Here is a 15,057-nt window from a genome sequence, read left to right as displayed (position 1 = left end):
CCTTCAGCAGGTTAAACACCACACCTGCAATTTTGCTCTATTTACTTTCAATGAACCCATTCTTTCCTCCATAAATCACTCAGCGGTCCTGCCCTTGTCAGAATCATCGAAGGCCCAATTAACCCTGAATGCCCAATTAACCCTGAATACGTGGCCCCTACTCTGCAAACTTCCCCCCAAACCATAGCCTTTCAGGCTGGGAATATTACAAAGCTGGTCGAAAAGCAGCCCAGCAAGCAAGCACTTATCCTATAACGACCCTGTGGGGGGAGGGGGGAGCCCACATGTATAGGAAAACCACCCACAGCAGCTAAATTCCGACTGCCAAGCCTTTATTAGTGGTGATAAAAGGCAGCAAAAACACCACAGGGTTTTCGGCTCCCAGGTGGGGGCTGCAGTCCCAGGAATTAGTCATGTTTTGACTGGTAGAGTTATGGAATTTATAATGGAGGCCCTGGAGAAATTAAACACGGATTACGGCCAACTCCCTCCCCCAGCTAAATGTCTCCTGCGGGAGCGGTGCCTCGGGCTCCCTCACCCCCTCCAGGAGCCTGGTTTCCTGGTCCAGGGGGCTGGGTGAAGACGGTGACCCCCTCAACACAGGGTCACAGAGGAGGTGGCTATCACCTGCTCCCCACCTCATGGGGAGAGGGGCGTCCACTCCTCATGAAATCCTGGGCCGTCGGAATCAGGTCTATCCCAGGCAGTGCCAAGCACCCAACCCGGGTTCAGTACGGCTCATTGAAATGAATCTGCGTCTTCAACCTTCTCAGTGTTTGCCCTTGCTAGTTAAGCATCATTCTCTCCCTGGAGGGAGGCGATAGTCGAAGGTCAGCTGAAGTGGCCTGAATTTGGGCGAGTCCGGTGAACTCTGTCTTAATTAAAGAAAAGAGCTGGACCCACCTTTCACACTCTGATTTTAGGGCCTCTTTAAGAAGCCAAAGATGCCTGGGAGTGGTTGTATATCAAGCTGCTAACATCTTAGTGGAAAAGTTCATCAAAAGGACAGGATGAAAAGGAATCTTAGCTAGCAGCTAGCTAGAGCTTGGGGCGTGCTTTGCGATGCCAATGTGCGGTTGATGGCTCCTGGAGTCCTTAATCCTGGCTTTTTGTTGCAGACCAGGGACGCAGGGAGAAACTTAACCCTTACAGAGCACCTACTATGTGCCAGGCACTGTGCTAAGCCACTTTACAAACATTCCTCAATTTAACAGATCCTAGAAAAGGGCTCAGCACAGGGTAGATGCCTAATAAATAGTCATTGAATGGATAAATGACTTTAAGCCCCGTATCAGCCCGGTGAGGTAGGGTACTATAATCATCTCTTTACAGATGAGGCAATAGCACCAGAGAGTGGGAGTTCTTTGCTCCAGGCAACACAGCATGCGGTGGGAAACAGAGAGTCAAGCCCAGTGTCTGACTCCCAGACCAGAGCTCCCTCCGGCAGGAATTATTGGCTCTGGGATAGAGAAGGAGGCAGGAGGAAGTGAGAAGCCCCAGGAGCTGTCCAGCATTTGCATTGCTGGAAGGAGAACACAGGAACCAAGCACAGACTCCCAGGTGAGGCAGGGCACTCTCGTGCCCTCCGCAGGAATTCATCTCAGTCTCTCACCTTGGAGACTACTCTCCCCGAGTCCTACCCCCCAGGCTGCCTCTCCTGCCACCACGCAGGTCGAGGTGCTCTAAAACAGCTACCAGACAGCTGCCAGATGATAGGACGGAAGATCTGCTGGTCCCTCAAACCCACTGCAACCCCAAGTACCACCCATACTAAACCCCCAGTCTAAAGCATCAGAGAGGAGCAGGGTCTGGAGGCACAGAATGTCTAGCCTAGAGTCTAATGGAATGTGTGTTTTCCTGATTTATGTTAGTGCTCTGGTCTTGTCCCTCTCTAGGCCATTCTCCAAACTATACCCAGAGCTCCAATTCAAGTGACGTCATGACCCTGCTTACAATTCTGAAGTCTTCACTCCTTGGTGTGACACTCAATGTCCTTCAAGAGCTGGCCCTACCTACTTCCACCAGTCCCCACTACCTACTGTTCTCATTCTCCAGCCATTCCAAATGCCCCATCTATTTAACCCCAGATACCAGGCTGTCAAAGACATCTATGGGGCTGGTAGCAGGGACAAGCATTCCAAACAAAAGGAACAGCGTGTGCTAAGCCCTGCTCTTCTGCAACAGTCATCTCGGAATCCCTTCCTACCAAAGACCCCTTTGGCTGACCGCCTTTCCCTGTAGCCAGCCACTCTGTGACAGAATGTGATTCTGCCCACCACTCAGACAAGAAATTACCCTGCAAACACTTTCCCCTGGAAAGTAAGCTGGCACTTTATGATGTTTTATCCATTTGGTATCACTAGCACCTACCTGCATGTGAGCAAGCAGAAATAAACAGAAGAGCCAGGTTTTTGCCTGAGGACTTGGTTAATAGAGGCTGGTGTGTATAGAAATAGTAACAGCTATAATGATAATGTATGATAATAACAGCTAGCCCCCATGTATCTGGCACCTGTGAAGTCATACATGTTAACTCATCAAACCCACAGGATAATCATCAAAACCACCCAGAAGGAAGCCGCTCCACCAGGTCCATTTTACAGATGAGAGAACTGAGGCACACCAGGTTAAGTATCCTCCCCGAAGGCAACAGAGCCAGAAAGCAGCCCAGCAGGGATGCCAACCCAGACAGTCTGGCTTCAGAGTCTGAGCCCTCATCCATGTCACCATCTGCTTCTCTAAAGGAAGGGGACCCAGGGTGGAAGAGGCAATGACAGTCTCTCCTAGAGCCAGGAGGATTCTGGCGTTCACTTTGTTCTCCGCATCAGCAGGAGCTTTCAGTTCTCAGGGAACTCGGGCATCCAAACCCCACCCAAACCCAAACCCAAACCCAAGGGTGCCAAGCCCCAGCCTTGGCAGCAGAAACTGGCAGGATTGTACCCTCACAGCCAGGAACAGCCCGCCTCGGGGGCCCTTCCCTTTGTCCCCTCCACCAGCCCCACCCAGCCCCCACTCCCCAGCTGCCAAGACCCTGCCTCTCACCCCCCTGCACCTGGCTGCCCCTGGCAGGCAGCCCCAGACCCCTCGTGGAGGAGAAGCTTCCCCCAGCTCTGAGCAGCTGCCAGGCCATGCCGGAGCCGGCAGGCATCTTCTGGGCACCACTTGCCGCCCCGCCAGGCCTGGCATGCCAGCAGCTCCACGTTAGGTTGATGGCCCTGCTCAGCCCCACGGAGCTGCTATTTTTAATTTAATTGGAGAGTCGGAGGAGAAAGATGGTACCCAGCGAGGGAGTTTTAAAAGCTTTCGGGATGGGGGAGGGGGGAGAGAATGCGAAGAAAAGTTCGTAATTATACACCAGGCAGCCAGATTTGATGCTTGAACAGAAAGGTTAAATGTTACATTCAGAATAAAATGAGAAAAAGAGTCCTGATGACAGTTGCCCAGAGCTAAATAAGGAAGAAAAAAAAAATACCCCTTGCCCATCTCTCCTCCAACTTCCTCTTCTCCCTCATACTTACTTCTGAGTTTCCCCCCTTCTGCCTTTTAAAGCTCAGAAGCGCACAAATAAACCAGTTTGGAGCACAAAGATTACTACTCAGTATGTCAACACTTGATTGCCACCCAAAAGCAGCTTTCACTCATGCCTGAAAAAATCACACATTTTCATTTCTCAAGCCAACAGGTTTAACAGGGCCCAGAAAACTGGGATGGCAGTCAGGCACTGTGGGGAACCACATGGGCTTTAGTATGAATGGACCTAGGCTCAAATCCCTCCTCTGCCAAGGGACAGATGCCTTAGGTCATAAACAGAAGTCTGCTGGTTAAGACTTTCCTATTATAAAGAGAGAGGCTCTGATGGCACACTCCTTTCATCCTTCTTTTTCCAGCAGGGAATATAGATGTGATGCCTGGAGCTGCTGCAGTCATTTTGTGCTCATGAGTCAACACACTGAAAGTGGAAAAACTGAAAGACAGAGTTCTTGATGATATGGACATAGTGCTGTTCTTCAGGGCTGCCTGCTTGTCACCTGAGACAAAGAAATCCCCCTATGTTTCAGCCACGTTTAGCCTAGTTTTCTAGAAACACTGAATCCATTCCTGACTATGACAACCCTTTATTAGCCTGAGCTTGAGTGTGAACTTGAGCAAGAGCTTCACATCGCTTAGCTTTGGTTTTCCTATGTTTAAATGGGGACGAATATCACTGTGTGTTTGTGAGGATTGAATGTGACTCCGTTCGCAATGCAGGATGACTGATGACTGCCATTGTTATTCATGCTCCTGATGAAGATGAAAGCAATACCAAATTATAAAATTTAAAGTCACCTCTTCTATCTCAATGACGCTTTCTGGTTTTCAAAGAGACTTCTCAGGGAGGCTTTGGCTCGGGTCATGATCCCAGGGTCCTGGCATCAAGCCCCGCTTTGGGCTCCCTGCTCAGCAGGGGGCCTGCTTCTCCTTCTCTCCCTCTGCTGCTCCCCCTGCTTGTGCCTTCTCTCACTCTCTCTCCTATTCTCCGTCAGATAAATAAAATCTTAAAAACAAAAAACAAACAAAAAAGAGACTTCTCTTTCTTCGTCTTAGCTCATCCTCAACCCCAAGTCTCTGAGGGGAGGAAGCATTATTCCCTATTTTATGCCCAGCAGACTCAAGAGAGGATAAGGAACTTGCCCAAGTAGCTTAGCTAATGACAGGACCAGCTTATGATTCAAATCTGACTCCGAGTCCCGGGGGCCCAGGACAAGCTGGTTCTGATCTGTTCTACTACAGGTCCCACTTCTCCTTCTGGGGACCACTGATGTCTCAAGTTTGGGGCAAATGCTGTGGCTGAGACAGTATGATTCATGTGACAAAGACAACGTGAGCTGGACTCTGGCCTTGCAATTCCCTCTCCTGTCCCTGAAACCTCAGGATTCCTTGGGCTCCAATCTTCTGCCCACTGTACTTGTTACTCCATTAACATTAGGGAACCAAGAGCCCTGTTCAGAAGCAGCCATATAACACCATGGTTGAGAACCCAGACTGGATCTGAACCCCACTTTTGCCACTCACCAGAAAAAAAATTTTTGTTAAATAAATCGTTTTCTCTGTGTATTAGTCAGGGTAAGTAAAACAGCTGCTGTAAGAAACAACCCCCAAATCTCAGTGGCTGAACGTGGCAGATTTTTTCCTCATGTCCCAGTGCAGTGCATTAGGGTTGGGTGGGGCTTGGGGAGGGCGGGAGGTCTAAGCTCCAGCCAGTCATTCAGCCTCCTTCCTATGCAGCTCTGCCTTTCCCCCATTAGATCCTCCACACCCTGCAGGCTGATAGGGCTATTTTAAGGGTCAGGCATTCGCTAAACTGGCCAGAAACTATGGTATAGTCACATGACCCTACCTAACTATGGGGGGAGGTATGCTGGGAAGCGTAACCTCACCATGTGCCAAGGAAGGAGGGGGTGGTCACCCACGGTCCCCAGCAGTCCCATCTCAGGCTACCCTGATCAAAAGTAGGCAGCCCCCACCCCCCAGATCACATGACCTTGTTGCCTTTGATTCACGATTTCATTCTTTGTCACCTCAAATGGATTATTTACTGCCTATGTCCCCACAGCAGACTGCAATCTCTTTGAAACCAGAAACCTCAAGCATCTTTCGCCCCATCGTCCCTCCAGTATTTATCAAATGAGTATTACACTAGTAGAAACTCAAACTTTAACAGAATATTGGGACAGCTGGGATTAAGAGAGAGATTGTGGCAGAGGAAGGACAGGACACTCCAGGCGTTTGTGCAGCCCGCTTGGTGGGCCCCAGAGACTGCCCTGGACCCACACTGGTCCTCATGTACTCATGTACTCCCTGTGTCCCCCCCAGAGACGGTCCACCCCACCGCCGTCCATGACAGAAGCCAGCACTGGTTCCAAAGAAGTTATTTATTTGCAGCTCTAAAACAAAACTCTGGCCACAGGAGGGGGGGGTCCCTCGGGCTCCCCTGTAGCAATTCCTCCCTGGCCAGAGAGAACAAGTAAGACTAGAAAAACCTCATCTCTCCCATCCTACCCCTCATCTCCTAGTCAAAAATAACTGGGACCCCAGCAGAAGGTCCCATCTCTCTCGCCCCTGTTAAAACCTACTGAACTGAGAACAGGACAGCCCAAGGAAGATGCCAGCCAAAAGTAAGTGGCTATTGGAGACGTTAACTGACCACTCCCCTCAAATGACAGGCCACCCCCTGGAGACACTGTCCCTGGAGGGTTTCCCTGGCCTCCTCTGGGCTGGATCCCACTCTTGAAACAAGATAAAACCCTAGAGCCTAAAAAAACACCCTCATGACCTCAGGATTCCAAAGCCAGCTAACCCTACCCCTGCCTAGACCCTGTCCCTGAAAATTAATCTCCCCGAGCCCCTGGGACGGAACCTTGGGTCGCAGGAGCCGCCGACGGGTCACAGCCTCTGACTCTCTTCGTACTCCTCTTTGGTCATCCACTCGGACTTGTAAGAAGACAGATGGGCCACAACGGACGCTCCCAGCCAGACGCTAAAGTTTCTGTTGGAACCCACCCACATGGTGGCCTTGGTGGAGGAGAAATGATCGGCGATCAGCTCCTTGTACAGGCGCTTGGTGAAGCCCGGGTAGAGGGTGTTGCCCCCGCAGGCCATGACGTGGGAGGTGAGCAGCGGGTGCATGGCGGCCTCGCAGGCCAGGATGGCATCCACCACGGCCTGGGAGATGCTGGGCCCTTGCAGGTCGAACACCTGGGGGCTGAAGAACATCTCGGGGGCCAGCCGCTGCATGGGGGTCAGCTCCACCGGGGTGCCGTCGGGGAGCTGATAGGTGTTGTTCTCATCCGAGCCGCTCGGCAGGCTCTGGCGGAAGTCCAGCGCCTCCGCCAGGTTCTGCGGCACATAACATTTGCTCATCTGGGTGGTGGCCACCGTCTCCAGCTGAAACAGGTTGTGGCGATTGCAATCCTCCTTGAAGAGGCTCCTGAAGAGATAGGCCGTCAGATCCTGGCCCGCGAACTCCAGCGTCTTGCCGCTGGGCCGTAAGGGGCGGCCCAGGTGGAACGGCTGCACGCGGGTCAGGCCATAGCCGGAATCAACCACCACGCCGGTCAGGAGGCCAGAGGCATACAGGGACATCTCTAGCTGGTCCGCCAGGAGTATGGACGGCACATCCTGCAACTCAAACATGATCTGCAAGAAGGGAGAAGAGCCGCTAGGATATCTCCCCCAACACCAAAGGCCCCCATCCATTCCTGGCTGCTGTTCTCCCCAAGACAGAGCCACGTGCTAAGCTCTCAGAACTGAAGTTGGTGCAGACCTGTGTCCCCAGGGGACTGGGGGGCTGCCCTGGGGAGGTGGGGCACAGAGCCCCTGGAGCTCCTGCTGTGGGAACAAGAGAGGCATTAGGGGATTAGGAGTGGATTGGCCCTGGGTGGGGGTGGGGTTGTTTGAGGACCCTCACTGTTCAGAAGACCGTTTTTTTTTGGTGGAGGGGTGGGAGGAGCTGTCAGCTGCTATGAGGAATGGTGCTGAGATACTTGGCTTTGTGAGCCGGGGACCAGCAGGGGTGACGGCCAAGGGGCAGATCTGCAGCCTGACCCATTTCTTTAGGAGAGGGAAGAAGAAATTAGACAAGAAACACGCACACCATATCCACCACTGCCTCCAAAAAAGGAGGGAGGGAGGCAGGGAGGAAGGAAAGAAGGAAGGAAAGAAGGGAGAAAGGAAGGGAGGGAGGGGGGGTGGAAGGAAGAGAGGAAGGAGGGAGATACATACTCTCACCTCCTGGTAAGTGAAGCCTTTTTTTCTCCACACATCAAGACAAAACTGGAATTCTGACATTTAGGTTTTGGCAAAGTCCCTAGGCTGATTTTCTCCCCCACCCACCACCACGCTCCCACTCCCCAATCTTTACAGAGCACCCCCACCGCCTCCCTAATTCCCCAGCTCTGACTGCACCCCCAGAAACCTGGGGACACAGAAAAGCAGCACTAGTCTGCCCTCTTCCGTGGCCTTTGGCTACGTAACCACCTCTTCAGGCCCCAGAAGGCCCATTTTCCCTGCTGATGGGGAGGGAGCTCCCGCACGCCCACACTCAGAATACTGTCCCGCCACCATCCACTTCCCAAATAGAAGCCACGGCCCGCTTTTTCAAATAGGAAATTAAATATGAATCCCACTTAAAACTCTCCAGGATCTTCCGATTTATTTAAAGCAGGGGTTGGCAAGCATTTTCTATAAAAGCTAGACAGTTGGGGTTGCCAAATTTAGCAAATAAAAATACAGGCTGCCCAATTAAATTCAACTTTCAGACAAACAACAAATAATGTTTTCATATACGTACGTTCTGTGCAATACTTGGGACATGCTTATAGGAAAGTATTATTTGTTGCTTATCTGAAATTCAGCTCTAACTAGGGAGCACGTATTTTATCTAGCAACCTCTAAGTAAGTTTTTTACCCTTTACACATTATAGATATGGTCTTTGCCACAACTCTCACAGCTCTGCTGATATGGTGTGAAATGTAGCCAAAGACAATATGTAAATGGGTGAACACGGCTATGTTCCAATAAAACTTTATTTATAAAAACAGATGGTGGGCCAATTTGGCCCACCAGCTGTTTGCCAAACCTTGATTTAGAGTGAAATCTAAGCACTCCCCACAACCTCTGGGCCCTGCAAGACACGACCCCTGTGACTTCAAGGTAGAATATGGTCTCTGAACATTTATGGGATCCACGAGCAAAGCATCCAGTGCCTCCCCTTCTCCACACGCATTTCAACTGCTATGTCTCCATCTGTTGGAGGAAACTCCGTGAACCCCATCTTGCCTACAACAGGTGCCAGGCACACACTGGGTACTCAGGAAACATTTATGGGGTGGATTAGTTAGAAAGCAGAGTTCCTGATACTCACTCACGTCTGAACACAAAGTGCCAGGCCATTTCCCACTCGCCTTACCTCCAGGGTCTTCCGTCGGTCCGCGGGCTCCTTCAGAGGGGACTCTGTGACCATCACGGGGAAGTCCTCATGCTCCCGTCTATGTCTCTCCAGGACAAATGACCAGATGTGCTCCACACCCTCCCAGTTGAGGATACGGCCACGCTGGATAGGGTAGCTAAAGGTATCAGGATGGCAAATGTCAATGCCTAGACTCACGCGCCTTTGGGCATAGCTGGGGCCGGGGTTCTCCCTGCACGGGACGTAGTTCACGATGCTTGGGAAGACCATCTGGGGCTCATTCCACCCAGATAAGCCAGCCTTCAGAAAGCCAGACCCGTGGTCGATGATGATGGTTCTCGCGGCCATGGCGAAGGCAGAGGTGGGAGAGGTCTTCTGGACTCGACTGTGGAGGGAAAGGACGGGGGTTATTCCAGGCCACCATGGGCTGCTGCCCACTCTCCACCCCAGAATCAAACTCCAGGCTCCCCTAAGGTGTGTCCATCTCCCCTTCCCAGCCTTTGCACAAGCTGTGCCTACAATGTTCCTCCTGTCCCAAACTCCTAATCATCCTACAAGGCCCCGCCTGCAAAGTCCTGCCAAGCCCTCCTTCCCACCCACCTCTCCCATTGTACTTTGCACACTCGTCTGTTACACCAGGAGCACACTTCCACTCCACAGGAGCAGAGGTTGGGCCCTGCTACTCTTGGCAGCCTTAGCAGGAAGTTTTCACCCAGGAAGCGCTCGCTGGCTGGCTGCCTGATTCGAGGACTCAGGGTCGTGAGCCTTGGAGACCACCGCCCTCCACAGTAATAGCGTAGGAGCAACAACAGCATGAGCAGTGGTAGCACAGTGACAATGACGATGATGACAATGACAACTGGCCGAGCTGCCATTTCTGGGGTGCACGCCCTCTGTCTAGCGCTAGGAGGCATACCTTGCCGGGGAGTTTGAACTACGTAAAATTGCCATGTGTGTCAGTCAAAAATGATCAAATGCACTTTCATATGGCTTGAGCTTGTGATCGTTTCATCTTTACCACAACCTGTCAGGAGGTACCACTGTTACTCCCATTTTACAGGTGGGGAAACTGAGGCACAGAGGGCTTGAAGTTACTTTCCCAGGGCCACACAACTGACCAGCAGGGCTGACAGTTATACCCAAAGCAGATTCCAAAGGCCACACTCTGAACATCAGGTTAAGCCCGAGAAGTAGGTTTTGAGTAGGAACTAGGCGGCTAAGTTATTGCTTAAGGGAGGCCGTATACAGGATGTCTGACCATGATCATGGTCAGTTTTGATGCCTATAAAGTGGGGAGAATAAGAACCACCACGCTGGAAAGGTAAGTGTGGTCACTACCTGATTTCTGGACTTACTACAAAACTACAGTAAGCCGAGAAAATGTGGCATTGGTGAAAGATTAGTCACAGAGACACGGGGGTCGGAATGACGAGTCCAGACATAGATCCTCACACATTTGACAAGGTGCAAAAACCAGGACAGGGAGGACGAACAATCTTTACAATAAATGGTAGGGAACAACTGGATATCCACGTGCAAAAAAATGAACCTCAATCCGTACCTCATACCTTATTTAAAAAACTCAAAATGGATCATAGATCTAAACCTAAAACTTAAAACCAGAACACAACTTTTAAAAGAAACATAGAAGAAAAGCCCTGTGACCTCAGATACAGTAAAATATCCTTAGAGAGAACATCATTAGCCTGGTGCATAAAAGAACAAAATAATAGGCTGGACTTTGTCAAAATTTAAGAAATTTGCATTTTTTAAAAAGATCTTATTTATTTATTTGAGAGAGAGAGAGGGCACAAGTGGTGGGGGGAAGGGCAGCAGGAAAGAGAGAAGCAGACTCCCCACTGAGCAAGGAGTCTGATGCAGGACTTGATACCAGGACTCCAGGATCATGACCTGAGCAGAAGGCAGATGCTTAACTGACTGAGCCACCCAGGCACCCCAGAAATTTGCACTTTGAAAGACAGTGAGAAGGGAACAAAAAGACAAGCTACAGACTCGGCAAAAGTATTTGCAAATCATATATCTGATAAGCAACTTGCATCCAAAAAACATAAGGAACTCACAAAACCCAGTGTAAGAAAGACAATCCAATTGTTCAAGTGGGCAAAAGATTCAAACATGTCACAAAAGAAGATATACAGATGGCAAGTAAACATATGAAAAGAGGCTGAACTCATGAGTCATTACAGAAATGAACATTAAAACCACAATGAGATGACATAGTCTGGCTAGGAGAATGCTCAAGGTTAGAGGCTGACCAGACTGACGCTGGCGAGGACGTGGAGGGGCCTGGGACCCTCATACGCTGCCGGTGGGAATGCAAAATAAAACATATACACCCACCATACCTAGGATTTCCATTCCTGGGTATTTCTCCCACGTTCACCCAAAAACCCTTACGCACACGTTTATAGTTGCTTTATTCATAATTGTCAAAACCTAGCAACCACCTAATGATCCTTCAGCTGGAGAATAGATATGGATAAACGAATCTCCATTCAATGGAGTTATACTCAGCAACAAACAGGAATGAACAAGTGGTGTATGTAAGAATATGAGTAAATCTCGAGGGCACTGGGGGAAGAAGTCAGACTCAAAAGGCAACAACTGTACGATTCAACTCCCATGACAATTCTGGAAAAGGCAAATGTATAAGGACAGAAAACAGATCCGTGGGTGCCAGTGGCCAAAAGTGGAGAGAGGGGGTGACCACAGGGGGTCATGGCAGGATTTGGGGTCATGATGGAGCCGTGCTAGATCTGGGTCACGAGGGGGAGTATATGACTGTGTGTGCTTGTCAACTCTTGCAACTATACATTAAAAAGAGTGAGTTTGGGACACCTGGGGGGCCCAGTCGGTTAAGCGTCTGCCTTTGGCTCAAGTCATGATCCCAAGGTCCTGGGATTGAGCCCTGCATTGGGCTCCCTGCTCAGCAGGGAGTCTGCTTCTCCCTCTGCCTGCTGCTCCCCCTGCTTGTGCTCTCTCTCTCTTTCTGATAAATAAATAAAATCTTAAAAAATAAATGAAAAATAAACAATAAATAAAAAGAGAGACTTTCACTGTAAGTAAAAAATGTTAACGGAAAAACCCTGTGGGTGTGGGGACACATGAAAGGTCGTGCAATCACCTTGCAGAATACGACCTGTCACACAGACAGCAGACTTGGTGCCCAGAATGCACGTGGGTAAAAGACACCCAGGAAGGCAGCGTAGCCCGAAGGTTATATTTGGGGCTGTCATTTCGCCGGCTATAAGCTCTGCCTCCATTCTGGGCAAGCAGCTGTGCCTGCACGTCACTGTGGGGCATGACAGCCACTGCCCGGCCCTGGCCAGTGGCTCCCCACCACCACCACCAACCTTGGGGCAATGACAAGTCTTCACCACCTTGAAATAGCTCTGACATCAGACAGCGGAGAACATCAAGGAAGAAAGATGGAGCCAAGGTGTTGGCCTCCTCCCTGGCCTACTGGCGCGCTGAGTGGTGGATTCCTTACCCTGAATCACCCAGTGATGGAGAGCCAGCTGCCTGGATGACATCCACTGACCTCCCCGCATCACAGGAGCAGACTCACTAATGGATGCTTCCCTGGCCCTGGCCTTTGGAATCGGAAGACCGGCAGCTGGGATGACCTGCACTGTGGTTGTGCACCAGGATGCTCACTGAGGGAGGGACGCCAGGCTAGTGGGCCCAAGTGACCTGGCCTGGGAGCAGAAGGCCCTGTTCCTCTCCTGGGCCATGACATAGGAAGAAAGTCTGGGGGATGTCACGGAGCCCAGGTCCAAGGACAGATATAAAATCTACATATTCAAAAGCATTTTTACTGAGTCACCAATTCTACAAATTCCTACAGAGCACCCACGATATACCAAGGACCATTCTAGACTGAGTGAATGGAGAGGTTCCTGCCCTCCTGGACCTTACATGCTATTGAGAAAGATTGTCAGTAAGCACCAGATCAAATACATCATGCCAGGGGGAGGGGAGCAGGATTGAGTACAATGCAGAAAAATTAAATCTGGTAAGAGGGCCGGGGAGAATAAGGAGCACAGAGGTATGTTTGTTGATCTAGATGGGGCAGTCAGGAGAGGCCTCTTTATCAGGTGACCTGTGAGCAGAGAACAGGAGTGGGAGAATAAGGGATGCAATTACCTGGAAAATTGCCCAAGCCAAAGGAATAGCAGGTGCAAAGACCCTGAGGAAGAAACTGATCATGTGTTCTAAGAACAGCTAGGAGGACCATATAGGAGGAATGTATGTAGTGGGTGAGGGGAGGGGTGCCAAAGATCTTGGGAGGACCTCACAGGCTTGCATATTGTTTAGAGACATGGGAAACCACCGGGGGGGTTGTTGAATAGAGGAATGACATGAGCTAACTTGAATCATACACATACCACTTGGGCTGATAAGAAGAACAGACCACAAGGCCAAAGATGGAAAGGACATGACAGATGATGGTGGCCTGCATACAGTGGCAGCAGGAAAGAGGGTGGGAAGCGGTCAGATTCTGGATGTATTTAAGAAAGACTGTTACAGTAGAGTGCGAGACAAGGAGAAGAATGAAGGAAAACACCAGGATCTGGGGCCTGAAAAGCTGGAAGAATGAAGTACTTACTGAGATGGAGAACACCATAGAAGGAGCAGGTTTGGGAAAGGGAGGAAATCAGGATTTTTTATGTTGGACGTGATAACAGTTTGCAATGCCTATTAGGTACGCATGGTGACGTCTTGGAGGCAGAGTCTGCAGATGTCTGATCTGGAGATATAATTGGAACTTACTGAGTGGATGAAATTGCAAGTTTTGGGCATGGATGAACTCATGAAGAGACTTGGGGTAGATCAAGACCGGTGCCTGAGGGTAATTTAAGGTCTAGGGGCTGGGTGTTGAGGAGGAACCAGTAAAGACGATGAGAAGGAGTGACTAAGGGGTAGGAAGGCATCTCAGAGGCCAAGCGGAGAAAATATGTCAAGAAGAGAGAAATTAGATGAAGACCCAGAAATATCCGTGAAATTTAGCAACACAGAAGTCACCAGCAGCCTTAGCAAAAGAGTTTCATCAGTGTCACCAATGGAGAAAAGCCTGAGGGGTGGGAGACAGAGATTCTTACAAACCTGGCCCCTGCTCTGCAAAAACACCAGCAGAGCATGTAACAAAAGAAACGTTAAATGTTCGAAATTAAAGGACAGGGTCACAACACAACGTACATTTTCCGATCCTGGATCAGAGAAATAAAATGACCATAAAGAACATTATTATGAGCTTCTGGTGCTGGCCAGGAAGGAGTACTGCAGCCCCACCTCCCACTGAATATAACTAACAATGTCAAACAAAATGCAAAAAGGAAAAGAAAAAGTACAACAGGCAGATTAAGGAGAAGAATCAAAACTTAGAGAAGCAACCCACCTAGGGGTGAAGTTCTTGTCTGTTCTATTTCCCTTTTTCTCTTGCAGTGTCAGCCTGTGGCAGGTTCCTAGCTGAGCTTCAGGAGGGGGTAACTGACCTCTAAGACCAAGGGAAGACCTGTCTTTCTGGCCATAACATCAGGAAAAGGAGCCCTTGTAAGTCAAAGAGGATGGAAAGAAGAGAGCAGAGAAAGGACTCCCCTCGTTCAGTGTAAGAACTGGCTCAAGGCTCAGACGTGTCCGTGCATGCGAGGGAGGGACCTAAAGCAGCAGCGTGAAGCCCCTATGAGCGGAACTAACATTGGAACCACCACCCATGGAAGAAGACCGAGTATAGCCTGAGCCCAGCTGGGCCACTGCACGCTAAAACAGAACCAAGAAAAGAAGTGTTCTCCAGAGGAGTCTCCCAACAGAATACTCAGGATATGCAGCATAGAAACCAAAATTACCAAACACACAGAGAATCAGAGAAACCTAACTAATCCCTCAGGGAAAAGATAAACATGCCAACCCTGAGATGACCCAGATGCTGGAATTACTGAAGACGTCCAAGCAGCAGTTATAACGGACATACAGATAGACGTGCGGAAGCGAAGGGAAGGACAGGTGTTCTCAGTGAGAAGTAGATTCTATAAAAAGAACCAAGAGGTACACATAATATCTGAAATTTTTTAAAAAATCTTTTCCACAG

General features: G+C 49.9%; 1 protein-coding gene across 2 annotated transcripts in view; it reads right to left on the bottom strand.

Moving 5' to 3' along the window:
- Nucleotides 1-5,906: 5,906 nt before the first annotated feature.
- Nucleotides 5,907-15,057, bottom strand: part of ACTL8 (actin like 8) — a 105,356-nt gene continuing 96,205 nt past the window's right edge. For both annotated transcript variants that reach the window (XM_034671881.1, XM_034671882.1), the window contains exons 2-3: nucleotides 8,949-9,333; nucleotides 5,907-7,176 (exon numbers count right to left, since the gene is read on the bottom strand). In XM_034671881.1, coding sequence (XP_034527772.1) covers nucleotides 6,424-7,176; nucleotides 8,949-9,333 — 1,138 coding nt within the window. In that variant the 3' untranslated portion in view covers nucleotides 5,907-6,423. The remainder of the gene's footprint in view (nucleotides 7,177-8,948; nucleotides 9,334-15,057) is intronic.

Source organism: Ailuropoda melanoleuca, chromosome 11 (assembly GCF_002007445.2).
Source record: "Ailuropoda melanoleuca isolate Jingjing chromosome 11, ASM200744v2, whole genome shotgun sequence".
NCBI classification, from domain to species: Eukaryota; Metazoa; Chordata; class Mammalia; order Carnivora; family Ursidae; genus Ailuropoda; species Ailuropoda melanoleuca.
This window is presented reverse-complemented; position numbering and strand designations above follow the sequence as displayed.